This window comes from Arctopsyche grandis, chromosome 3, assembly GCF_051622035.1.
Source record: "Arctopsyche grandis isolate Sample6627 chromosome 3, ASM5162203v2, whole genome shotgun sequence".
Classification (NCBI taxonomy): Eukaryota; Metazoa; Arthropoda; class Insecta; order Trichoptera; family Hydropsychidae; genus Arctopsyche; species Arctopsyche grandis.
In genome coordinates, this window is record NC_135357.1 from 28,942,205 (window position 1) to 28,969,241 (window position 27,037).

The 27,037-nt window shown below is 33.9% G+C and overlaps 1 protein-coding gene across 3 annotated transcripts; it reads right to left on the reverse strand.

The window, feature by feature from the left end:
• Nucleotides 1-738: 738 nt before the first annotated feature.
• hppy (MAP4K3-like protein hppy) lies at nucleotides 739-26,338 on the reverse strand. Of its 3 annotated transcripts, XM_077428395.1 has the most exons (20): nucleotides 26,036-26,336; nucleotides 21,173-21,373; nucleotides 20,395-20,501; nucleotides 20,183-20,321; nucleotides 12,434-12,506; nucleotides 12,162-12,352; nucleotides 11,971-12,081; nucleotides 10,505-10,820; nucleotides 10,254-10,431; nucleotides 6,404-6,442; nucleotides 4,204-5,411; nucleotides 3,962-4,125; nucleotides 3,684-3,888; nucleotides 3,461-3,604; nucleotides 2,096-2,220; nucleotides 1,632-1,764; nucleotides 1,436-1,566; nucleotides 1,193-1,361; nucleotides 981-1,107; nucleotides 756-906 (listed from the first exon to the last, which is right to left on the reverse strand). In XM_077428395.1, exons 1-20 carry the CDS (start codon nucleotides 26,243-26,245, stop codon nucleotides 807-809), a joined length of 4,071 nt encoding a protein of 1,356 aa, XP_077284521.1. In that variant the 5' UTR covers nucleotides 26,246-26,336; the 3' UTR covers nucleotides 756-806. The 3 variants fall into 3 exon arrangements, with proteins under 3 accessions (XP_077284522.1, XP_077284523.1, XP_077284521.1); XM_077428396.1 differs by lacking the exon at nucleotides 6,404-6,442 and having other exon boundaries at nucleotides 739-906; nucleotides 26,036-26,338; XM_077428397.1 differs by lacking the exon at nucleotides 6,404-6,442 and having other exon boundaries at nucleotides 739-906; nucleotides 1,436-1,554.
• Between the last annotated feature and the right edge of the window lie 699 nt (nucleotides 26,339-27,037).

The following is a 27,037-nucleotide window of genomic DNA, read 5'->3' on the forward strand; positions in this document are numbered from 1 at the left end:
TATTATGTACATACATGATCCTGAACAAACATAATAAAAACAATGACAAAACTTAAACAGGAAATCACCATCATATGATGTAAGAGTAAAATTATTACAAATACAATATTGTCATGTAACATTAATTAAAATATAATTAGAAAGTTTTAGACACGTGAATCAAAAAAAAAAAAAAACAAAACTGTTTATGTACCAATATTAGGACTTAAAACCTTGTTGATATTTATTCTTTATACATACAAACCCACAGATATATAATATAAAGTAAATACATTTTGTTTTAATAATATGTTATGCGATACCATCTAACAATATAATATATATCTATAGAAACCTTTAAAATACTCAAATTTCGTTTTCGAAAGCCTTTGCACCAAAATAAGAAGAAACCTATCTTTAATTTACGACGTCCGCTCGTGTCAATAAATGAATATTTCATTAACTATTCTACTTGCGAATTTCTATCTACATCCGACAAATCAATCGTCTCCTTAAGAAAGAAAATGGCAACTCGTTCTCTCGATGATATTTTGTAAACATTCTATTATATTAGAATCTAAATTAGATACATACAGAGAAATACTATTACATTATAATATATATATATATATATATATATATATATATATATATATATATATATATATATATATATATATATATATGTATACGACCTCTAATATCTCTCATAATATTCAGATATCTACAATATCTATTTATCAAGCGTACTTTAATTTTAGTTTAGTTTAACTGGAACAGGAGGGGGGAAATCTAGTTGCACATATTATTGCGATTTGATCCACACTTCAATAAGACGCTTCGTGGCCGGCTAGAATGTAGAGATCGTTGCCGTCCTCTCCGGTGAGTGTGCCGCTGCGAAGAATATGCGATTCCAAAGCAACAATTCTGCAATAAACAAACAAACACTTGAATTCACAGCATCGAATCGTAACAATGTGTATCGACTTTGCTATATTTACTTGTCATGTCCTAGAAGTCGGTAATTCTTAGAAGGATCGCAAATTTCTTGCGTAATTGAACCATCGCGCAAAGATCTACCCTGCACTCCATGCAAGTGGAATGCTAAAACACTATCTGGTAATACAACTAGAAAAAAGAAAAAAATAAATAATGATAAACAAATATTATTGTGGAACAATGATGAGATAAATCTAAAGTATAAATATATTACCAATATTTTCAATATTAAAAGGAAATTCTAATCTGGTAATCAATTGCTTTTGTTTCTTCGTTTTACCACTGCCGATGATCAAATCGGCCGTTGGCTGCAATCGACTTGCATCACCACAGGGCGGTAAAGGATTTACAATTTCAACTAATTTATCATAACATACAAGCACCTGCAATAAACACACGTATTTAAGCACATATATTTTACAAATAAACAATATACAAATTTGCTTCAAACACTCACTGCATCTTTTTCGAGTTGTTTGATTCCGATAATGCCGTGAAGCTTGTCAGTACGCGGTATCACAGTCGAAGTCCCACTCATATTCGGATCCAATTCATCAGAATGAAACCAACTGGCACCTAAAACGATACCTAAATATTAAGCATAACATTAAAACAAAATTAAACGTATTTAAATCAATATTTCTCATAGTCACCAGAATTCATATTGAGTAAGTCTAGTTTCAGTGGCTTGCGATTGGCTCCTATACATACGAGTGGATATTCTTGCTCCGGAGTTATAATCATTTCGAAAACTCTCAATGGAGATGGCAGTACACATTCCAAATGCTAAAAATAGAAAATAGCCATATAAACATTGTCTTAAAGCGAAGGCACTGTGACATGAAATTGACTGATAGGACAGGCAAGTATTTAAATTGGACTCGAGCCTCCAGCTCATTGCATTACATTTCATTGGTGACAAAATCGGAAAGACAGCATTCCCAGTAAGTGGGACATAAATAATTAAATCCTTCAAATGAGTTTCTTAAGTTGAGTCCCAGCTATATAAATCGCTTTCTTATACCCGAAAGTGATACATTTACCTCAGCAAAATCCTTACAAGATAAATGTCACATAAAGCCGAATTAATAATAAACATTGATAATTATATACTTACTTTGAGCAACATGAACTTATGCAAAGGATCATACCACTGCATTAAAAACAGTCCTTGAGCAGTTGCACCGCAAAGATATTTATAGCCGTTATATGGATTTCTTCCGACAGTGCATTTTATACAACCTAAATTAAAACGGCAACAAATTATTTGGTTAGTTTATAATTCCAAAAGTGGTCAGTAAAAAAATGAAAAATTTATTAGTAATTAATTATAAACTTGATCAGTAACTTATTCTAAATGATCAGTAGAATATAATAAACGATCAGTAAATTTTTCATTTTTGTTCAGTAAATAATTATTTTTTTATCAGTAAATAAATCCTTTTTGATCAATATTTTATTTAAATACTGATCAAAAAGGATTTTTTATCAGTTTATATTAGAAATTATAATTTTTGACAGTTGGATGATAGCGCAAAGTCTCTCTACTGTCCATTCCCACTCTCCTCATGGTCCACATACCGTAATATCCATCCAAGCACATCGAAATATCTTTTTTTTTGTTTTATTTCATTAATATTTCCACAAAAAAAAAACATATCTTAGCAGCCAACACTTATTTATTTAAGGGTCAGGTTAGGTTAGGTTAAGTTAGGCCATATTCATTTAAGATTAGGTTGTTAGGGTCGGTATTTATTCATTTAAGATTAGGTTGGGTTAGGTTAAGTTAGGGTTGGTCTTATTCACATAGGGTTGACCCTAGTCACTATTCATATAGGGTCGGTATTTATTCATGGGGGTTGAAAACAGAGGGGGGAGATTATTAAAATAATGTTGCTTAGTGGCAAAATTCATCAGGATTTTTTATGCTAGGAGCCATAATGCGATATGGCAACACTAACGATTTTCTGGCTGTCAAAATGAAATGATCATTTTTAAATGATATTACCATAGAAGTAGAATGCATAGAATGGTCATTGTTAACAAAAGTATCGTCTAAAAGCGAGCCATCGAAGAGAGAGACGGAAAATCAGAAGAGAGACAAGAGAGAGAGAGAGAGACGAAGTTTAGCAAACAATGAACAAACTCTGCTGTGCAGAGTTTTTGTAGCAACATTTTTGGAGGCTGAGAGCGATTCTATGCATTCTACTTCTATGGATATTGACCGTTTAATTTTATTACCTGATCATTTTGGTTTAATAACTGATTATTTAGTTTAATAACTGATCATTTAATTTAATAACTGAGTATATGACAACTGATCACAGCGTACTGATCATTTAGAATACTCACTGATAATTTCGACAATTTAGTTATTTTTGTTGATCAAAAGCTGAATAAATTACTGATCAATTAAATACACACCAATTAAAACTGTGTTTAGTAAACGTGATATATATCTACAATTTAGTATTATATATACCTTTGGTATCAGGTACACGGGTAGTGAGCGCAAATTTTCTCGGCACAAGCTTCTCTGGCATCCTTTGCACTCGCAAAGAAAATCGATTGGCTTGACGTCCTTGCAAAGCTAACAAATCATGCCTATACAACTGCTGACTCTTTCCTACAAATCAAAATAAATAAATTACAATTTTACGAACCGTGCAGTATACAATTCGTCAAATTAAAACATATGTACATACCCGATAAAGACATAAGCACGTCTTTGATCACGTGCATCCAAACAGTCCTTCTCGGACACAATTGCTCCATAGCAGTCTCGTGAAGTTCGTTCAGGTTCAGCGTATAAATGCCCTCTTCAGCACCAATGAGCACATGCTGATCTCTAGTATCCGGATGGATCCAAGATGCCGTGCAATTTATCCTAAGAGGACAGCCGTTGAAAACCTAACCGAAATTCATAACATTAGCAAAAACTAAAATTTAATACAATCAATTTAAAATATATATATAAACTCACTTTCGAGAAGCAAGCACCCATGTGAACTTTAGGTGTTGGAGGAAGACCGTTGGTGTTCGGACGAGGCGGTGTTAGAGCACGCACTCGATGATTCCGATGCGATCTACGAGGTGGCACCGGTGGAGTTCCGCCACCTCCGACAACATCCGGAGTGCCGCTTACAGCTATATTAAAAAAAAATCGACTTTAGTAACTCGCAAATTTATAAATTCAAACTGATCAAAATATGTTATGACACTCACTAGTGCTGTCTACTTTAGCTTTATCTCTTTGACTGTCCGAGAGACTCCTTTGCCGTTGACTACTGCCGTCCAATCGTTCCCTATCCCTACCGTGCAGTTCGACCGGATTGGAATTCCTAGAAATTTTAATGTTGCCTTCCGTCACCGACAGGTTGAATATTTCGTCCACGGATGATGAAGTTTTCCTGCGCGGTTCGGCGTCCGACTCCAGCTCGCAAACACAAAACTGACTGAGATCAATTCCTCCGCTGTTACTATCCGAATGATTACTCGTAGGACTCATGATCGAGTCGAACGATTGGTGGCTGCGGCTGTGATCGAAAACTGAATCGGAACTATGTCGACCGTGCGTTTTGATATTCTGTCTATTATTGCTACCGTGAGTGCCGGGAAGTCCGGCCATGGAATAAGCGCTTTTCATCCTAGTTTCGATATCCGTATCCATATTCAGCGATAAGTCTATTCTCTTACACAGATCGTCTTCGAAATAACTATTATTATTGGGATGATTTTGATCCGATATTTTCCCACCTTGGTCGGCTAAATGTAACCTATTCGCGATCTGCAACGCTCTAAAATTAGACACAGAAATCTTTTGTTTGTGACAACATTCACAGAAGACAACGCCCGAAGAAGGAGATTCTTGTGGTGTTTCGTTAGCATTGACGTTCCTATTCAATGGAATATTTTCTTTGCTGCAACCTTTGCATAGACACTTTTTGCTAGAGGCCGAAACCGACTGTTGTAAATCACTAAGTATACCCGAATGACTCTGTCTAGACAAATTCGAACCGCTCTGACTTGGACACGAACCGCACGGGCAAATATTCTCCGAGTTATTTAAAGACGTTTGACAAACAATCGGAGAATTCACTATAACATCACTACCAGATTGATCGGCGAAGATAATGTCACTGCCGTAGCCGGCCATCCTCGAGCACAGATGATCGCCGCTCGACAGCGATGTCTTCGAAGCGTCTCTTGGCAACAGAGACGGATCGTTTGCTTTGTCTTGACAGCCGTTCGTGTGCCTATTTTTGCTACCACTTTCACTGGGAAGCACCGATAAATCCTTACTGGTACTTTGCGAATGGAGATAATCATGCTTCAGTCTTATACACTGAGACAAATGCCTATCATACAAATTGGTGTGATCACTTTTTTGACTGTTGGCCGCCCCGTCATTACTCGTCAAAGGAAGAGTAGCCCTAATAAAAAGAAAACAATAATTATATAACATTTTAAAACAAAAATTACATCAGAATTATTAAGCAGATAGGCATTATTTAATTTCAATTTTATTATATTGCAGCTATGAATGTATGTATTACTGACAACAAATACAATATGTATAAATTTTTTTCTCGTAAAAATCGTAATGCAGCTGAAAGAGCCATTTCTAACAGATTATTTCACTGCATATACATATTACATTACATAGTATAAAATATATTCTAAATGTAGGAAATTGTGAAGTGATAAATGAAACATGTACATAGAAATATCATATTTATGAATACAAATGTGGTATTATATATATAAATGTCACAAATATCAAGTAAGAGATGCAATATTGTGAGTGATGAATATGTGAGAGTTTCACTAAGTGTTTCCTAAAAATAAGAAAACAAGAACAAAAGTAACCACTTATATGAGATTATATGTATGTAATATGCTTTGTGGTATGTTTAACGATTAAGTTCAATCGAACTAGTGTTAAGAAATCAACAAAACATATATATGTAGGTAGCGTTTTAATAAAAAAATACATAACCACATTCTAATTAGCGCCAATCCACCAAAAAAACCAAAATCTCCATCGGCAAATCAATAAAAATAAACTTTGCACAGATCAGAATAACAGCCACCACAGAATAACCGTATTACTAAAACAAAAATATTTAAACTGCAATATAAGAATATAATAAACCCCCCAAAAAAATACATTAAACAGTTCATAAAAATAGTTAATAAACAAATTTCAAAAAAACAACCAGAGCCCGTGTGATCATCGTAAAAGCACAAGCAAAAAAAAAGCATAACAAACAATGCAAATTATAAACCAAAACTTAAAACATGCACAACAAACATGCAAGCAAGTACACGATTATAAATTAAAACAAAAAAAAAAACGAGAGACTACACAATTAACACACATAAATGTACATAAATTTTCAACATGCTGGTAAAAATTGTTTACCTTAGCATTAATTCTTCATCTATATATTGCAAGAGACTCCTAAAACAAAATACAAAAAAACCATAGATGACAATCAGCCACATGTATATCGATATGAAAGCAAATCCGAAGAACGGTACACTACTTTTGAGTACACAAATCTAATATACAAGGTGATCATTTCACACAAATTAGAAAAAAATACCACACGTTTATATGTACATATACATATGGATATATATATATATATATATATATATATATATATATATATATATATATATATATATATATATATATATATATTCACAAATGCTTTTACAGACACACAATGACCACCCTATATCAAAATCGGTGCAAAACATTCACAATTTCAATCGTATGTGTATCAAATTATTATCGAACCGTATTGAATTGGTCTGAAATGAGACTTCTACGTTGTATGTAAGATCTATATAACAATGCAGTAGGTTGTACATTCTTGATTAAATACTACAAACACACACACACACGCACAAAACGAAGTCAGGTTTCAATTATCAACATTTCTGTGTAAAACTTAAACCTATTTCACGTACGTGTGCATCTTTTATTTACAACCAATTGTGCAACTTTGCACTCTGTGACTAATGTCAAATATATAGATATATTATATGATATTGTATAAAGCGAAAAGCCAACATTTTATTCATAACACAAAAAAAAAAAACTAAATAAGTGACAAAACAAAACTACATATTGAAAAGCACACACCTTAACAAATTAATTTGTCAGTATATAATCTGAAATAAACGTAATGAAGTTAACATGTTAGAGATAATATGGTATGAACTTGCGTTTTTATTCTATTCAACACACAACTAGCAGATAATAATTATTTGTATGTATATTAACTGGTAGATGAACAGGATTTTTAACTAAATTGAATATAAAATATGCACAAACTTTATAAAATTAAATTATAATTTGAAACTTAAAACCTGCCAATCATATGTAATATAATTAGATAATACGGTGTAAAAATATGTATAATTTTTCTATAAAAACCAGGATTGTGGAGTCGGAGTTGCAGAGTCGTAATAATATTAAGATATATAAATTATTATTTTTAATAAAAATACCAATAATTTTATTTTACTACCGCCATCTATGTATAAAACTAAATACTACATAGACGTCACCCAGATTTCAAATTTGCAAACTTCAAACGCGTCTTAAACGATATTTTATCTCTATCGTAATGGCAGAGGATCCATTGATGACCAAAATGAGAAATATGGCAAAGTACGAAAACGATCCGATAAGAGGCAATTTTTTTCCTGAATTCTAATCGTAAGTGAAACTTAAAGGTTTATAATAAAAAATTAACAGACTCCTACTCATTATTCATTATTGTCTTTAATGAATAGTATGGAACAGTGGCGGCTCGTCTATATGGGCTGCGGGGCTACAGCCCTCACAGTATAGTACAAATGCATGCTATTTTTGTTTGCATTTGATCACCGGTATGGTCAATGAGCTACTACAGCCCGATTAATCTCCCCCCCCTATGAATTCTCACGAGCCGCCACTGGTATGGAATGTGTCAACTAGTCCCCAATTTTATTGAAGTAAATGCACTAATAAAATGAAATTTAATTATTTCTTTATAAAATCATGAATTTAGAGCACGTATTCTGATGGGTTGTGGCCATAGCCAATTATTTCCTCCGTTTCATACTTTTTTTATTCTCATTTTTTTAATAAATTGGTTTCTTTGTGTAGGCTTTGCCTATTTTTTTTGCCCCTGAGCCTTCTAGGGCTTCGCCCTCGGCGCCCCCCTGAGCCTTTGCCTTCTAGGGCTTCGCCCCTCTGATAAATTGCCGTTTAGGGCTTCGTCCCTCTGCACCCCCCCCGAGCATTCGCCGTCTAGGGCTTCGCCCCCCTAAGCCTTTGCCTTCTAGGGCTTTGCACTTGGCGCACCCTGAGCTTTTTGCCGTCTATGGCTTCACCCTCGGCGCCCCTCTAAGCCTTTGCCCTTTAAAAAAAAATCTAATCGGCGCCTATGAATCGAAAAAAGAAATCGAACGTGTCGTTCCCACCCAACCAACCAGGATACATACAAAGTCTCTTTCTAAATTATATATTAGATTGTTGCAAAATATATTACAGAGTCTAAACACACCTTTACAAAACTCGAAATCCTCGGCGGTAGTTATCTAGGGTTAGTTTGGATTAGCTACAATTTTTATTGCATTTCTAAATAATTCTAATTGGAAATGTTGGCGAAATTTTCAGCATAAAAAACGTCAGCACTCAAAGGGTTAAGTAATTTTTTTTATTTTGAAAATCGATAGTAAGTTCATAAGTAAAAATTATATAAGTTGGCAAGAAAAGTTGATCTTATTGAAATCGTTCAAGCCGGAGTCGAAGCATAAGATAAAAGTCAGAGTCGGAGTTGTTAAATTTTGAAGCGACTCCACAGCCCTGATAAAAATCTGAATTTAATAATTACTGAAAATGTTAAGGAAGAAATGTAAACCAAATTTAAGAAAAAAAAAATCAGTATTTCCCAACCAATCAATAAAAGTTTAAGCCACCGATAAACATTATGAGACAAAGTAAATGTACACACAGCTTAAGATAATTTTTTCCAGATAAATTTATCGACGAATATGTTCAATATAAAATAACTTACATAAGTACACACATACATATAAACAATTTTGAAACTTACCATTGATTACAATAAAAGTCACACGTGTATTAAAATGTGAAAATGAACATGAAAAATTAGACAGAAAATGGAATTCGATGTATGAATATATGTATAATAATATTTACTTATTGATGAGTGTGTAATGTAACATGGAGACAGTGTTAGAATGGAACATGTCGAAAGTTAATTGTGATAAACGTATTAATAATTCAAACACGATGGTGTCGAGACCTCACGATTCCACGCAATCTGTCAATACTACAATTGCTTTCAAAACATAACACAATCAAAGTGAATCAAACACAATTAAATATAATATGTATTATACATCTACAATGTAATACCACGATTCATTAGTCAATTATACGATAATTCTAAAAAAAAATTATATATATATATATATATGTTGAAATGGGGCATGCTTTTTTTTTTTTTTTGGTAAAATCAAAACACATCACGCAAATTTGTCAACAGCAGCCGTAGCCGCATAGCTTCGAAATACCTTAAACTCATTTTCATAATTTGTTCTCCAGTAATAGCACACTCCCTTACGCGATGTTTCACTCTATAAACCACATAAAATGTATTACAAAACCAAATTCAAGATCCAATAACGCACGAACATCAAACTGTGCTGAATTTGTATTGTGAATCGGGGGTGTGGACTGTTTGAGAGTGAATAAAACAGATAAATTTATGGTTTGGTGGAGTGATAAAATTGATGCGGTATATATATATATGTATGTATATCCGACGATATTTGTATAAATCTTGAGTGCTTGAAGATTAAAAGACATTTACACAATTTCATAATTTCACTACATTATATTATATCTAAGGTGCTAGGTCGAAATAATATTAATCGAAGAAAAAAAATAAATTAAAAAAGAAAATATATCGATTAATTATTACACGAAGGAATTGTATGATGTATATATTTTTATCCACTTTTAAATGACTTAACAGTTCCGATTGGAAAACGTTAGCATCCTAGATAAATATAATTTAATAATAAACAATTTAACATAGATAAAAGGTTGATGTACAAAATAGTAACAGACATGCTACTGATAATGTTAACGAGACAAAAAAATGTCAAAGCAAACCCATCAAGAGAACATATGGGATATAATCATTCACTTTTAATAATCAAACGGTTATCAATCGACTTACTTTTCACTAGGCAGCGTGTCGTACGGAAGTGGAGTGTCGATCGAAGAGTTCATCGGTGAAGCGGGATTGTCGTGCAACTGTGTATCAGCCTTCACGCCGCTCAGCAAGTCAAGCATGTCCCAATTCGAAGGATGATGATTGGCTTCTTGAGCACGCCGAGGATAAATACTGCTCCCAGCTACGACGAAACACCAAACGTAAAATACTCGGCACACATAACATATTCCTATTTACAACGAATGTTTATATACCTCCTGCTCTCTTCATCGTATCGGAGTCTTCCCCGTTGCCGACCCTTCGATCGGCGAAGTGATCACTGATGCTCGGGCCCTCTAAAGCTTCTAAATCGTCATCGGCGTCCAGATCGACGATCGGAGAATCGTCGAAGACGCCCGATCGCCTATTCGGCGGCGACACTAATGATTGACTATCGTCGGCTAAAAGACTATGTGGTCTAGCTCTGCCGGCTCCAGAAGCTACACCGAGATCAACGGGATTAGAAATAATGGGTCTACGACTTCTCACTGTATGTTTAGAGGCAATTCTATGAGGTACATTCGGCACAGCCTAAAATAAAACCAAGTTAATAATTTCCACAAAAGAACGAAAATAATGATTGTACATGTTACAGTCGAAGTGTATTTTCAGTTGTAACATACTCCAACTGACTTTTTGGATCTTTCATATTCGAATACAATTCAACTAGTAAATTATATCTCTACAAGCGCAAATACACTTTCAACAATGTGCGCCAGTTGTGATATAACAGTTGAGTTTTGACAGCTCTGATGTTTTTATGAATGCTTAGAATTCAATAACGCGTAAATTTTTACTAGGTATTACTAATAAAAGCAATGAATACCGGATTACGATAGCTTTAAGAATGTGTTCAAAACAAAAAAAGGGACTTTCCAACTTTATTTACTAGTCGAAAACCTAACCTCTCCATCTGACCTGGTACCAACTTATAGTTGAACTGTATTTTCAGTTGTAATATATTTTGACCAATTGGAATGTAATTCACCATATGAATCAACTTACGTGGGTTAGACGGGATATATTCCAACTAGCATCTAAATCTTCATACGCGGTTGATATTCGCGAAGAGCTACGTCTGGACAGTATTACTACACGGATGTGAGACGTGGACTCTGAAGGCCAAGATGATCAGCCACATCAAAGCTTTTGAGATGTGGGTCTACAGGCGTATGCTGAAGATTCCGTGGACCAAAAAGATATCAAACGAAGCTGTCCTCGGCATGATGGGGAGAGGCAGGGAACTTGTTTCCATCATCAAGCGGAGAAAGATGGAGTACCTCGGACACATGATACGGGGTCCAAAATACGAATTTCTCCGTTTGATAACCATGGGGAAAGTAGAAGGAAAAAAATGGATTGGCAGGAAAAAGTTATCTTGGCTTCGAAACATGCGCATGTGGACCGATATGAGCGCCGAAGATCTGTTCCGAGCCGCTGAAGACCAATGCAGATATCTTCAAATAATCGACAAGGTGGTCGCCAACGTCCGGATGCGGACAATGCATTAACAAGAAGAAGAAGTCAAAATATATAACAACTGACAATACACTTCAGCTATATAGCAATAGGTGGTACGAGGTTAGATGGAATATATTCCAACTAGTCAAAATATATAACAACTGGAAGATACACTTCAACTGTAACATATATATATATATATAGAAAATAAATGACTTACTCCATCTTCATCAGGATCGGCATTATAATTATAAAGACTAGAAGGATTTGAGACTTTTTGCAACAGTTCTATTGCGAGTCGTTTCGACATGTCCGATTGGAAAAATGCATGCTGAAACGACAAATGAAGAAATTATTCACAAACCACACTCTAATTTGACACACGCATTATATGCATACGACAAAACGAACCTGCAATAACTTATCAGCCGTCGGTCGCTTTTTGGGATTCTTCGTGAGAGCCGTCTTGACGAAAGAATGGAATACGGCAGACCAGCGCTCCCGGTCACGCAGAGTAGGCGGTTTGAAACCAGACTTAGACATTAGAAAGAGAGCCCTCATCGGATGCAGATCGAACATAGGGGGTTGTAACTCGGCCAATTCTACATACAACACATTCCCAAATTACACACACACACTCTACATTATTATTTATATGACGAATAAAAAATAAATAAACGTACCGATTCCTGTGATACCGCACGCCCATATATCACATAATTGATTATATCCACCTTTCCGCTCCACGGCCGCTACCTAATAGGCACAATCACGAACGCATGAAGATTACACAGTTTTCATCGCACACACACGGGGACGCGACAATTGGTGCAAGTCCAAAATGTTCAACGACAAAATGTACCCGAAAATTAGTGCACTGACAAAATGTACCCGCGACAAAATGTAAACGGAAAAAATGTTCAAGCGACAAAATGTTCAAAAATCCTAAATTATCCTATTTTAATGGCAAAAGTAACTTTTTATTGTATTATATTTATCGATGTATATGGTACTTTTTATCGTATAGATCGCGGATGTTATTAAATTATTATAAATTAAAGGTGTTCTCAACCGTACCAACATATTCTTATTTAAATTGAACAATTACATTTTAAGCGAATGTCATTGTGACTCATTGAATATCATTTTAAGATGTCATTGAATTAGTATAAATGTCAGGGGTTCTCAACCGTATCCAATATTTTCTTATTTAAATTGAAAAAAAAAAACTTTCTAAGCGTATGAACTCCAGATTACATTGCATTAGTTTATATTGAAGGGCTTCTCAACCGTCTCCAAAATTTTCTTTATTTCAAATGAATAATTTACTTTTTATCGTACACATCGCGGGCGTTATTAAATTCGTATAAATGACAGGGGTTCTCAACCGTATCCAATATTTACGTATTTAAATTGAAAAAAAAAAAACTTTCTGAGCGTATGAACTGCAGATTACATTGCATTAGTTTATATGGCAGGGCTTCTCAACCGTCTCCAAAATTTTCTTTATTTCAAATGAATAATTTACTTTTTACCGTACACATCGCGGGCGTTATTAAATTAGTATGAATGACAGGGGTTCTCAACCGTATCCAATTTTTTCTTATTTAAATTGAAAAAAAAAACGTTTTTATGTGTATTGCAGATGTCAATGAATTAGTTTAAATGTCAGGAGTTCTAAACCGTATCCAATGTTTACTTATTTAAATTGAAAAAATTACTTTTTAAGCGTATGTCATTGAATTAGTTTAACACCCTCACAGAGGTGCGAAGACCTCTGTGAGGGACAGTACATATAAGATAGTTATAAATTTTAGAGTTATTTAGAGTTAAGTAATTAAGATGTATTTTTAAAATAAGCTTTATAGCTAAGATAATATATAAATAAATAAACGTTGAACGCCACGTTTTATTTTGATAAAACAGTTCCCAGCCAGCGGTCACGTGTACTTCGAGTTTTAACATTGAATGTGACCTTCACGGCGTCTCTAAATCAAATTCACACAATTTTTTTCCAAAATTTTGTTTAAAAATGCAATTATTTTATTTCTTCTGCAAATAAGTCTTCTAGTGTACATTCGCAAGCTATATGTATAATGAAAGTTTTTTTTAAACTTAATATTTCATTATACAATTATAAGGCAAGAATATCAAATATTAATTTAGATAAATTTAATGTATTATTTTACAGTCAAGTCTCGAATTACGACTATTCGGATTAACGATGGAGAGATTTTACTAAGTGTTTAGCAAAAAACAAATGTATGAATCGGACATTGTATTGTAGAAAAAAGGAGGTATGTAAAAAAGGCAGACATTAGAAATTTACAGCTAAAATTATTTTTACATACCTCCTTTATGTTTCACATTAATATTGCATCATTTACAACTAACTATTATGCGTAAGGGTTGCATACAAAATTTAATTTTGACATGTAAAAGACAATTAAAATGTAAATGTAAAAAAAATCACGCGGGTTGAATAGAGATGGCAAAACAATAATATATTTTGAAATTAGTTCTATGATTGACAGATGAATTGTCTACACAAATGGAGGAAAATATGTAAAAAGACAAATGGGTTATAAAATTTTACTACCCTCATGTTACAGGCTATTGAATGCATTTTTTTCTTTGCGTAAAACCCTAGGACAATAGGCAAATGGTGGGTTCGAAATCTCTTCAATGTCCTCTTCAACGTCGGTTTGTAGCAATGGAATAATAATTTTTAGCTATTCACAGTTGATAAGCTCGATCACATTTATTATAGAAAAATATACATATATGCAGTGGCGGACTGGGACTGAAATCAGTGCATGCCAGGAGTCAAAGGGGGCCCCACCCAGGGTTAAAAAAATTTGTCCCCCCCCCCATATAACAAAATTTTCTTCTTTCCATCACGCTAAAAATCAAGGGCAAAAAATAAATAAAATTTTCAAAAATGGGAATAAAAAAATTTAGGTACAAGAAAAATGGCAAAAGCAAAATAGATCCATAAATTACATTGTATATTTCGTTTTAATCCTTGTCCTAGGTAAATAGAATGCATCGTAAAAGAATGCGGCATAAAAGCGGCTTTTACTTTCGGTAGAAAACAATCAGGGACGTCATTTCAGCTTTTTCTTGGAGGGGGGGGGGGCAGGCAAAGATTGGTCAAATTGAATTTTTTTTCAAAAAATCTTTTTTATATCGGAATAAAAATGGAAAATATACAATATGAAAAAAATAAGCTTATTTTTGAAAATATATGTATATATAAAAATATCTTATGTAAAAAGCCAAAAAAGCGCCGCAGGCGAAAATTTTTTTCCAAAAATCTACACATGGTCGCAAAATGGTTAACAAAAGTCGACCATCAAAATGTATCACTATATAAAAAAAATATACAAACTTTCGGAAAAATAAACGATACACATCTGTTTTTGAGACAAAATAAAGTAAAGGCGACCTTTCTAACGATTCGCTTAATGGGATGAACAGTTTCTAAGAATGTTACCCAAGGCATACCACTTAAAAACCAAAATATATTTGCTTCAAAATAATAAAATCTTTTTTTTTCAAAGCACATAGCAGCGATTATTTTATTAGTTACACAAAAGTAACATAATATAAGAAATAAACGCAGCATTCATAGATCCATAGTATCTCATTAATCATTAAATTCATAATATTTTCTAAATTCACCTATTTCTTAATTTAGGGGGGCGAGTGCCCCCCCCAAATTACGTCCCTGAAAACAAAAAATGCATAATATTTTCAATTAATGTTAATCGAAAATCGAGATTTTGGGGAGGGGCCCCTATCCTTATTTCTATATACATGGATGTGTCTAGATTAGGAATAGATTTTATATTCGGAAACTGTTTAAAATTGTGTATTTAAATCTTACTATATCGTCGAAGTATAATCAAATGTTATTTTGAAAGTATGTATGAAGTAAATTTAAATCGCTGGTTGATGATGAATCGTCCTATCAAAATTGTTTTAAGCAATTCAGTTTATATTATTCACGGAAATTTGTTTATTCCCATTTTTATTTCATTAGGTAGTTGTTACATAGGTTGGAAATATTAAATAACCTTGAGGTTGGAAATGGTCCCGGTAAAAGGGCCCAAGCAAATGTTGAAACTTACATTTCGAGCCTAATAAAAAAAGGTAACCGATCCTTGGGCTGTTAAAGCAGGTATTAGTTGTTTGTGTATATCGTAAGAAATTTGTTTTGTTGAAATACCCAAACTCTAGGTCCCAAAGTGCAATATGCTATAAATTTTTACACACGTGAAATAGTTAAAAAGCTATTTAATTTTACTGAGGGCCCATATTTTCTAACGGATAGTGGGGCCCACATGCCATCGGGCATGTACGCTTGTATGGCCAGTCCGCCACTGCATATATGTATGTAATTAATTTATAATTACTCTGGTATTATAAAGTTCTAATAAGGTTATCAAGTTAACAATACTTGTTCACCATCCCACCGCAAAATGCCTATGTTGAACGTATGTCAATTGCTAAAAGGAAATGTTACTGTTGACACACAAACACGGGTTTTGCAAAATCAAAGATGTTGAAGAGGATTAGGCAAAATCAAAGATGTTGAAGAGATTAGTTCAAGTGAGAATATTTATTATTATTTAATTTTTTTTATAAATATTTGAACTACCAATATTAGGATACAACTTATTACTTTATCTATGTACGTAGTAACAATAGATGAAGTTTTGTGATCGTACGAAAATTCGAACTCGAGATTTTGACTGATTCGAACTCAGAATCGATCGCTGATCACATATTCATGATCTAGAAAAAATGTGTGTGTGTGTGTGTATTTTGGGGATATTTTTAGCACCGTTAGTCCTATCGAAATGAAACTTAGTATCGGTTAATGAAATTCTTATCGACACGTCGTAATTTTTTTTCAAATTTTTAAGTTGACCGGAAATGGTACCTCCCATTATAGGTGTCCTCTTTTTTTTAAGTTTTTGAATCCAATTATCTCCCAAACCACTAACTGAATCAGACTGAATTTTTTTTAAATATGATAGAAATAATAATTTTTATAACCTTATATTTTTTAAATATTTCTATCTGAACCGGAAGTAGTACTTTTACTCTAGAGAATCGAGTAAAATCGGTTTTTTATGTTTTTCTCAGAAACCTTTTGGTTTATTGAACTGAAATTTCATATCTAAAAGTTTAAGCTTAATACCAAGTTATATATAAAATTTAGTAAGTATCTGTCAACCGGAAGTGGCAGTTTACTCTTGTACGATTTTTCTTCCACTATTTTTTTCGACCCCTTAAACATGTGTTTTCGTCACAAAAAATTCAAGTATAATTCTTGTAGCAATGTGATGAAAACAAAAAAAAATTATTAAATTTTATAAACCGGAAGTGGGTTTTTTTCTCTTAGAAAGGTTGAAAATGTTGTGCCCACTACTCTGTCCACACCCCTGAACGTATTAAGCTGAAAATTTATATTTCTATCCTTTATGTACTAACTTAGAGCTGGTAGGGGTTTGGTTTAGAATTTGTAAACCGGAAGTAGTATTTTTTTTTAAAACAATATTTCATTATTTTATTTTGACCCTTAAAATTATTTTTATTTTCTTGATATTTAATGAGTACTGATAGTGATTTTTAGTAATAAAAAAAATTTGAACAAAATCTGACAACCGGAAGTAGAACTTTTTTGTTTTGTGCAAGTTTCCATACATTTGCGCTCAATTTGTATCGCTATCATAGTCATCAGTTCAATATCGAATTTTGTTTTGTTACCTTCTTATATTCCTCAAATACATAGATAAAGTCATGGGTTGGTCACACCCGAATTTTTTTTAGTAAAAAAAAAACCGAGGGGGGGGGGGTCGTAAAAATTAAACACCGACCTGGTTCTTTTTAATTTAGCACTAACAGCACCCTGAGCTTCAATGAATATAGAAAAAACCTTATCTTGCAATATGCAAACCGTACTTGACCAGTTTACGAAAAATTATTTTATAGGCTTTAAAATTATGCAAAAAAACTAGAACCACAATATTTATCAAGAAGACTATCTTTCAAGCAATGTATTATAATTTTCAACCATAATTAATTTTGTTTTTAAGGTCATTCCGTAGTCCAGTTTTGTGTTACATCGGCATTTTAGGATGGACTGTACATATGTTAATAGATAATTAATATATCAATAATTTATATGAATATTAAAACATGGAAATGTCTACTGTCTTATTTTTATTATATACTGATAATGATGAATTTTTAAATAATTACATTTATTATTTATTACGTATTCACTCCTTTGTAAATCAAATTCAACTTTTTGCTAATCAAATTCAAACGTTGAGGAAAAAAATGCATGGTTAAAATAAAATGATTGTAAATCGAATTTTATTTTTCAGCTCAAAAGAACCTATTGTCTTCGAAGTATTGAAGCGCATATGCTTCGACCAAATCTTTTTCTAGGAATCTTAACATTTTTTATGTAGTTAGGGTTGGTTAAATGATTTTCCCAATGTAATTAACCTCAAAATACATGAGGAAATCATCGACCTTCTGTTGGATTTCTCGTTCTTGTGCCAATAGCCATGGGTTGAGAATTTGGAGGAGTTCCTCCCAGCTTTCGACTACATTTTCTGGAGGAACAAATGCTAATGCCAATACCATTTTAAATTTAATTGCATTTTCCTGATTATCGTAAAATTCAGATAATCCCAATTCCTGGATTTTTCTGTAGGTACTTTGGGACAGATGGAAAAAGCAACCCGTTACTTGCGCATTTGGCCATATGTCAGACGTGAACCTCGTGTAGCTTCCATAGACATATGGAATGTTCGAGACCGAATATTACATAATTATGGAAAAACGGACAACGCAGTGGAAGGCTTCCATATGAAAGTTGGCTATACAATTGGAGCCCAATTTCCAAACCTGTGGAAGTTCTTGAAAGCCCTTCAAGGTCTCCAAGCCAAAACCGAGAAGTTAGTACAAGAACTAAACTCCGGAGTTATTCTCGAAACTGTGTTTATCTCTGTTCTGGCAATTTTTCGCATGGACACCTTCTTCGCTTTCAAATACGCAGCAATCAAAGTTTTTTTTCGGCGGAAATATCCCTGCAGCGACCAATTTCTGAAGAATCGATATTGTTAATCAATTTTATAAAATAAAAACTATTAAACCCATAATTACCCTTAGAACAATCATACAGCAAAAGGTCTCAGCTGAGCATGATCTTTTCAATGTTTGAAAGCATTTGACGCACAATGAACAAAGGCGTACCCTTAGCAGGTATATTACGGGTTTTTTGTACCTAAGTCTGTTTTATTTTGCATACATACAAGATAACTGTATTTTGTACATAGTTAAAGAGAATTACGTTTTTTTACCAAAATACAGAAGAAATAACTAAGATAAATTTACAAATAACGAAGTGATGATTAGAACAAACACGTGTGTCGCAAAATTCACAAGCGTTCCGTTTTATGCTGCTGGTGGTGTATGTATATATATATATATATATATATATATATATATATATATATATATATATATATACATATAATTCAATGACATCTGCAATACGATTAAAAAGTTTTTTTTTTTCAATTTAAATACGTAAATATTGGATACGGTTGAGAACCCCTGTCATTTATACTAATTTAATAAGGCCCGCGATGTGTACGATAAAAAGTAAATTATTCATTTGAAATAAAGTAAATTTTGGAGACGGTTGATAAGCCCTGCCATATAAACTAATGCAATATAATCTGCAGTTCATATGCTTAGAAAGTTTTTTTTTTCAATTTAAATACGTAAATATTGGATACGGTTGAGAACCCCTGTCATTTATACTAATTTAATAAGGCCCGCGATGTGTACGATAAAAAGTAAATTATTCATTTGAAATAAAGTAAATTTTGGAGACGGTTGATAAGCCCTGCCATATAAACTAATGCAATGTAATCTGGAGTTCATACGCTTAGAAAGTATTTTTTTTCAATTTAAATAAGAAAATATTGGATACGGTTGAGAACCCCTGACATTTATACTAATTTAATAACGCCCGCGATGTGTACGATGAAAAGTAGATTATTCATTTGAAATAAAGAAAATTTTGGAGACGGTTGAGAAGCCCTGCCATATAAACTAATGCAATGTAATCTGCAGTTCATACGCTCGGAAAGTTTTTTTTTCAATTTAAATAAGAAAATATTGGATACGGTTGAACATTTTGAACATTTTTGAACATTTTTTCCGTTTACATTTTGTCGCGGGTACATTTTGTCGCGGGTACATTTTGTCGCGGGTACATTTTGTCAGTGCACTAATTTTCGGGTACATTTTGTCGTTGAACATTTTGGACTTGCACCAATTGTCGTGTAACCCACACACACATATGTATGTGTATATATATATCAAATAAAATAACATACCTCCGGTGCCATCCAATACGGTGTACCGATGAATGACTTCCTCTTATTGATAGTCGCCGTAATTTGCGCCGACACCCCGAAATCGGCCAACTTCACATCTCCGTATTCAGTCAACAGTATATTGGCACCCTTTATATCCCTGAAAAAACGTTCGAAATTAAATATAAACGCAAATATTGTATATATATATTGTTAGATAATATCAAACGCACCTATGCATTTTCCCCATTCTGTGAAGATAAGATAGGCCAGTCAAAGTTTCTCTACACATGTACGCTATTTGGAGTTCAGTCAATGGTCCGGTTATGTGATATATATCCTGGATTATATAATCAAAAATGAATTAAATAAACACAACATTCTATTATAGATTTGATCATTGATATTTTCATTTAAAAAATGGTCGTGGCTATTTGCAGGCACTATGTCTGCAAATTATTGGCTATTTGCAGGTACTACATCTGCGAATTATTGGCTATTTGCAGGTACTATATATGCGACAGGCGCAAAGCCTTCTGCGCATGCGCGTGAACTGTCACTGTCAGCGTGTTTACTGTTAAAATTTTGTTTTAAACCTCTTAAAATTTAGTCCGAACTCGTAAAGTGACGTAGAGTAAAAAATATAATCCAAATTAGTTGATACTATTAATTGTTAGAAGATTATTATCATATACAACGTATAATACCTACATACAAGTGCAAGCCGCGAACTAGCGAAATGATTTAAATCTATTATAATAACGTGCGAAATTTATTTGCCTCATGTATAATGAACGATTGATTAAACAAGTCTAGCATACATTAAATGTAAGAAATTATAATCGGACTATAAGTTCACGCGCATGCGCAGAAGGCTTTGCGCCTGTCGCAGATATAGTACCGGCAAATAGCCAATAATTCGCAATTATAGTACCTGCAAATAGCCAATAATTCGCAGACATGGTACCTGCAAAAAGCCACAACCTTTAAAAAATAATAAATGAATTTTACCTGCAAACTGCCGCCACCGCAATACTCCATCGAAATCCACAATTTGTCCCGTCGAAGATACGATCCATAATATGCGATTACGTTCGGGTGGCGGCAGTCTTTCATCATAAGAATCTCCTGCTGGATGATGGCGAAGTCATCTCCGGCTTCTAATTTGATCACCTTAATAGCAGCGAGCTCATTAGACGTGAGTCTCTTAGCCTATATATACACAAACGAAAAGAAAAACTTCAACAATAAGTACGAAAAAAATAATAAAACATTGTCTTAAGCAGACAATAGGTGCCAATTACAAACGAGGTGAAAGAGCAGGAAAAAAAAAAGAGCACGATGACTAATCTCGAGTGGTAGCAATATTAAATACATGTGTGCACTGAATTGTGAAGGACTTATCACCTTGAACATTTGTGCGTTTGTATGTACTTGCGAATGTAAATTTCAATGCACTTGAATGAGTATTATCTCTTGATTGTAATATAAAGACGTTTGATTGGAATTTAACGATCGAAAAATGAAGTTCTGAAATGAGTCATACACGGATTGTCCGGTTTTAGTGTGCAATTGAACAAATGGAAATCGAATGTGGCTCGTCGTTAGATTCGGGTTTTATTTCAAGTTAACGTTGGACACGTGCGAAACGATTGGCACGATGTCGCGTGAGATTGTGCCAATTTCGCGATGGCCGGTCAACTTTTGATTGTGCGTTTTGTTTATTATGTAATCAACTTAAATTAAATGTGCTAATTGAGTAATCTTAGACTAATTGAGCGCAGTGAGAGGCGCCGGTTGAATAAAACAAAGCGATCCACTATGTTTAACTTCGTTTCGATTTTCGATACGAAAAAAACATTAAACAACCCGTATATTTTATGTATGAATATATTATTGCACGAAATAATCATTTAAAATTTTATCATAGCCTTGATTTTGTATAAAATGAATAAACATGTGAAAAAACTTACAAAAATTTTATTTCAATAATCAAAATGGATATATTATGCATGATAAAAATGGGAGGAAAAGTCGAATATGTATTTATATGACAAACGAATGCTTCCAGTTGACAGAATGAATTAAAATTCTATTAAATGAAAAAAATTACTAAAAAATATTTGAAAATATAAGTACGAAGCCATTAAAAATATTCTCAACACAACGATTGAATTTGATTATTATTATTTTATAATGAAGAGTTATTAAGCTTTACTTTATTTATTTATTTTAAAACCAGAAACAACCAGTGGAGGCTCGTGAGAATTCCCAGTGGGGGGGAGGGGTTGCAGAGATAAATTGGGGTGTAGCAGTTCGTTGACAAAAAAAAAATAACATGTATATTTACTATACTAGGGGGGCTGCAGCCCGCCGCCCATATGGACGAGAAAAATATGGGATATACATATGTATTACTAAGAAAAATGATCAAACAATAGAAATTTAAAGCAAGAAAAGGATCAACAAAAAGTATCAAAATGTGGGGAAAAATTGTTAATAATATTATATACAAAACTAAAAGGAGGTTTGTATTTAAAACAGTTTTTTTTACCCCAGTTTTTATTTAAAAAATTTTAGTTTACTAGTTATATAACCGGAGTAGAACTTTTAAATCAGCTGATAACTAAAAAAAGAGCAAGGATCTACAAATGTACATATATAAAAAGGAATTACAGGAATAGTTGATAGAACACGAATCAATGTGAAATAATGGAGAATTACATAGGGATCTGATTGCACATTGGTAATAGGATCTTACTTAATAAATAAGGACTATCAATTATTTAATTAAAAAGCTCAAAAAAAAAAAAACATAAATCATAAATTTTCCTCCTAGATTGTAAGGAAACAAAACGATAATTGTGAAGAAATCCGGAATTGCAGTACGAATGGAATTTTTCATTTATGCGTTCCAAATTATTAATATATTGTATATACTCGATAGAAAGGATTCCAAACAATACTAGCAAATGAACTAGATGACTTCTTACAAATGAATTGAAAAGCAAGGAAACAGTACTATGGGATTTAAAGGGATAGTCTAAGAATGAAACCCTAATTCCTATATGCCTTGCTTATTATTTAATCAATATGAAAACAGAAATGTAATTTACTATCAAGTAAAACGCAAAGGTCTCTCCACGATCAACCCTAAGTAATTGATAAGAATCGATAAAAAAAAAACAGTACCAGTTATCCTCTTTACAAGCCTGTTCTATATTTATATACTGATGTTTTTCTTCTTTCAATTTGCAGCTTATTATTGAGAAACTTCGCCGTTTTTACTACATATGTATGTAGTAAAAACATGAACTACTAACTTAACACAGTGTAAATATGTATGTATGTACCCAATCCAAAGGAAACAAAGTAAAAAAAATTTCAAAGCAAGCCAAATCGTATCTTGAGTAAACAGATAACAACTAAAAATATGGTTGAATTGTAATTTTAAGGCAAATAACGTTCATATTAAATATGCGATTTATTGAGAACAATTTGACATTGCAAAAAACAAAAAAAAGATAGTATACCACATATTAATAATAGTTCAGAGCAAAATCTTTTTAATGTACTCTGACCTATATTCTAAGTAGGCAAACTATAAATATAATTTCAGTGGTTTTTTTTAATAGTAATTTCAAACAGTCGAAATTATTATTTCGACACAATTAAAAATCGCCTTACGAACCTCTTTAATGCTGAATTTCGCTAAATAAAGGAGTTGAATCATATATTGATAATTAATTGAATCATATAATGATAATTTTGACATACGAATATGTATTTCAATGTTGATTCATTTTGTACAATATAGACAAACTCAATTTACAAATATGGTTTTCAAAAACTTATTACATACAATTTATTCCGTTGCTATTTTATATATTATATAAATTAATGATTTGTAATATTTTTTACCACCTGGAATTTGCAATGGAAACAAATTTAATTGCTAATGATTTTTTGTGAATAATTCGATACGAGGACAACCAATGTTTAACACATATTTATATATGAAGAATCAATAATGTTCACTTATTTTAAATAAATTTCTTTAAACACGAAGTTCGTATATTCGTAGGTATGTGTTCTAGTTTAATGAAAGTGGTCTGAAATTATTTTTTCATAATTCGAATGAATTTGTTTGAGTTTTTTCCTAAATTTCATTTCGGCAATTAAAGTGGATCGTTTGCTTTTACTTAGATAAACCTTCTGCAACTATTGAAATCTTTTTGGCTTTCGCATAAATTAAATTCTTGAAAAATAGCTCTCCAGGAAAGAAAATGTTATTATATTTTTATTCCTTGAATATATTGTTATAAATACTACGTATGTATACACATGGGTGTGGTTATAAGCTCAATTGTTAATATCTTAGAAAGGACACGTTTTTACAAACGCCTTTTTGCTACCTTGCTTTGGATACTGATGGTTTTTCCAAGGATTCGATGCTTTTTAAATAATGATAGATTCCTTCATTACCTTACAAATCAAGAGAGCAAAAAAGCATGGTTTTTTTTAAAGAAATTGACAATAGTGAATCATCCATCGACCGCTTAACACTGGTTATAACTAAGGAATGGTGGACAGGATGCTTTTGCCCAAAAAAATGGGTTTACTATCGTCAAATTCTACTATCAACCTTTTTTTTTGCTCTCTAGCTTTGTAGGACAATAGTAATTGACAAAAGTTAATCCACTTTTTTGGGAAATGGAAATGACATTGCTGAACTCTAGTTATAACTAAGGATAGGCGTTTGGGTTCTATTTCCGAGGAAAGAGAGGTTGCCTATTGCCAATTTTTATTGTCCTACAAAGCTAGAAAAGGTTGACAATAGGCAACCCCCTTTTCCCGGAAAAAATAGCCTGGTTATAACTAGAGGTAGGACCGGAAGCGTGTTTTTTCCAGAAAACAGGGCAAACTACAAAGCTAGAGAGCATAAAAAAAAGGTTCACCATAAATTGAACAAAGCACGGAGAACAATGAACGACGCAAAGTTGGTCCGCTCTTTAGTTATAACAATATATCAGCCTAATGAAAAGAAGTATTTAAGTCGTTTAAATATGAAAAAATATTAGCGAGATGTCATTTTGTCGAATTTAATTCATACTAAAAGCAGATTCTAATCAACAGGAGTCTTTTTGTATTTGACACAGACAAGTACTAGGGAATAATTCATGGAACTCGATTTGAAGACCAACACTCTATGTAAATCGACAGACACTTTTTTTTTTTTTTTTTTCACGTTTATGTAAAACACTAGAATGTTTCATTTTATCCTCTTATATAACATAATTTTTTTTTTCTATATTTGAAATTCTTAAAATTCATTTCAAATTTCAACAAAAAAAAATAAATCAGAGAATGTCAACCGAGGAGAGACGTAGAACATATGACATCAATTATTGATCAGAACATGGAACATGTACTTCTGTATGGCAAACTCGGGTCAAGTTGGGCAAATTTTTTAACTACTATTACCTTTTTATTATAATCAATAAAAAAAATAATTTCAGAATTGATCGTGTCAAATTTAAATTACAATTCAACGTCGCAGATCATCGAAACACACTAAAATCAAAATGAGCCAATAGAAAAATAAAAAAACATTCGCAATTAGTCGAGTGCGAACAGAACAAAGGGTGGGGCGGGGTGGGGAGTGGAGGTGGGGGTGACGTGCCAACGATGACAGCAGGTGTTTGATGTTGTTTTGACAGCAGTCAGTGACAGCGAGTGGGAGGGGAGCCACACCCCCGGGCGAGGGCTGCACCCGGAAAGCGGGGCGCCGCGGCCGGGGGCGCAGGCCGGGGGTGGGGGAGGCGGGAGGGGAGGGGGCGGAGGGTGGGGTGCAGTGCGGTGCGGCTTGGCTACCTTGTACACGTCCCCGTAGGTGCCCGAGCCGATCCTCTGCACGAGCTCGTACTCGTCCTGCGGATTGCGGCGCGAGATGTCCGCGGGGAACGGCTGCTGCTGGTGCGGCTGGGGGTGGTGAGGCTGGTGGGGCTGGTGGGGCTGGTGGGGCTGGTGCTGGTGCTGATGGAGCTGATGCTGCGGCAGAGCGCCGCTGCCCGCGCTAGACATACCGCCCGCTGCCACTGCCGCCGCCCCTCCGCACGCGCACTCATGCCCACACGCACAAGCGCTCTGGCCAACACGCTCCACACACCCCCACCCACACTCACACCCACACCCACACCCACACCCACACCCGCACCTCACTCGACCGCCACCTAGGCCTAGTCCTCAACTATTTCGCGCATGATCTCACTTTCCCAATTGGGTAAACGGACTACTAGTCAAATGTGAACCTATCAAAGGACAACTGGTCGCTCTAGATCGGTCACTCGTGATCATCCGTCACGCTAAAACTGGTCACGAGAAAACTAGTCACACGCTAAAACTGGTCACGAGAAAACTGGCCACACGCAAAAATTTAAAATTGGTCACACAAACAAAAATATTCTCAGATACTTTTTATTTTCGAGATTTTTATTATTATCGACTAGACATATGTTCGAGGTAAAGGCCCTCGTGGCCGTTGTTTGTGGTCTTCGCGAAGAGTTCGCGGGTATCTGTCAGCTCATCTGACGTTCTCTAGCCACGCCGAGAAGGTTGGCAATCGCTTTTGCGTTCATTTCACTTTGACAGTTCGTATGTCAAATCGCAAATCTTAATTCACCGCGGTAAATGTACCGCGGGGAGGTCTATGAAAACACTGATTGTGTACTAACACTAAGAGGATCCTTTATTTATGTTCACTTGTTACAATAGTAATTATATGTAAAAAAGAAGGTCGTTTTCGTTTCTCAGCTTCGGAGCCAATCGTCTTCATCTTTAATATGGACGGTATCTAAAAGTGAATTCGTCATTTTA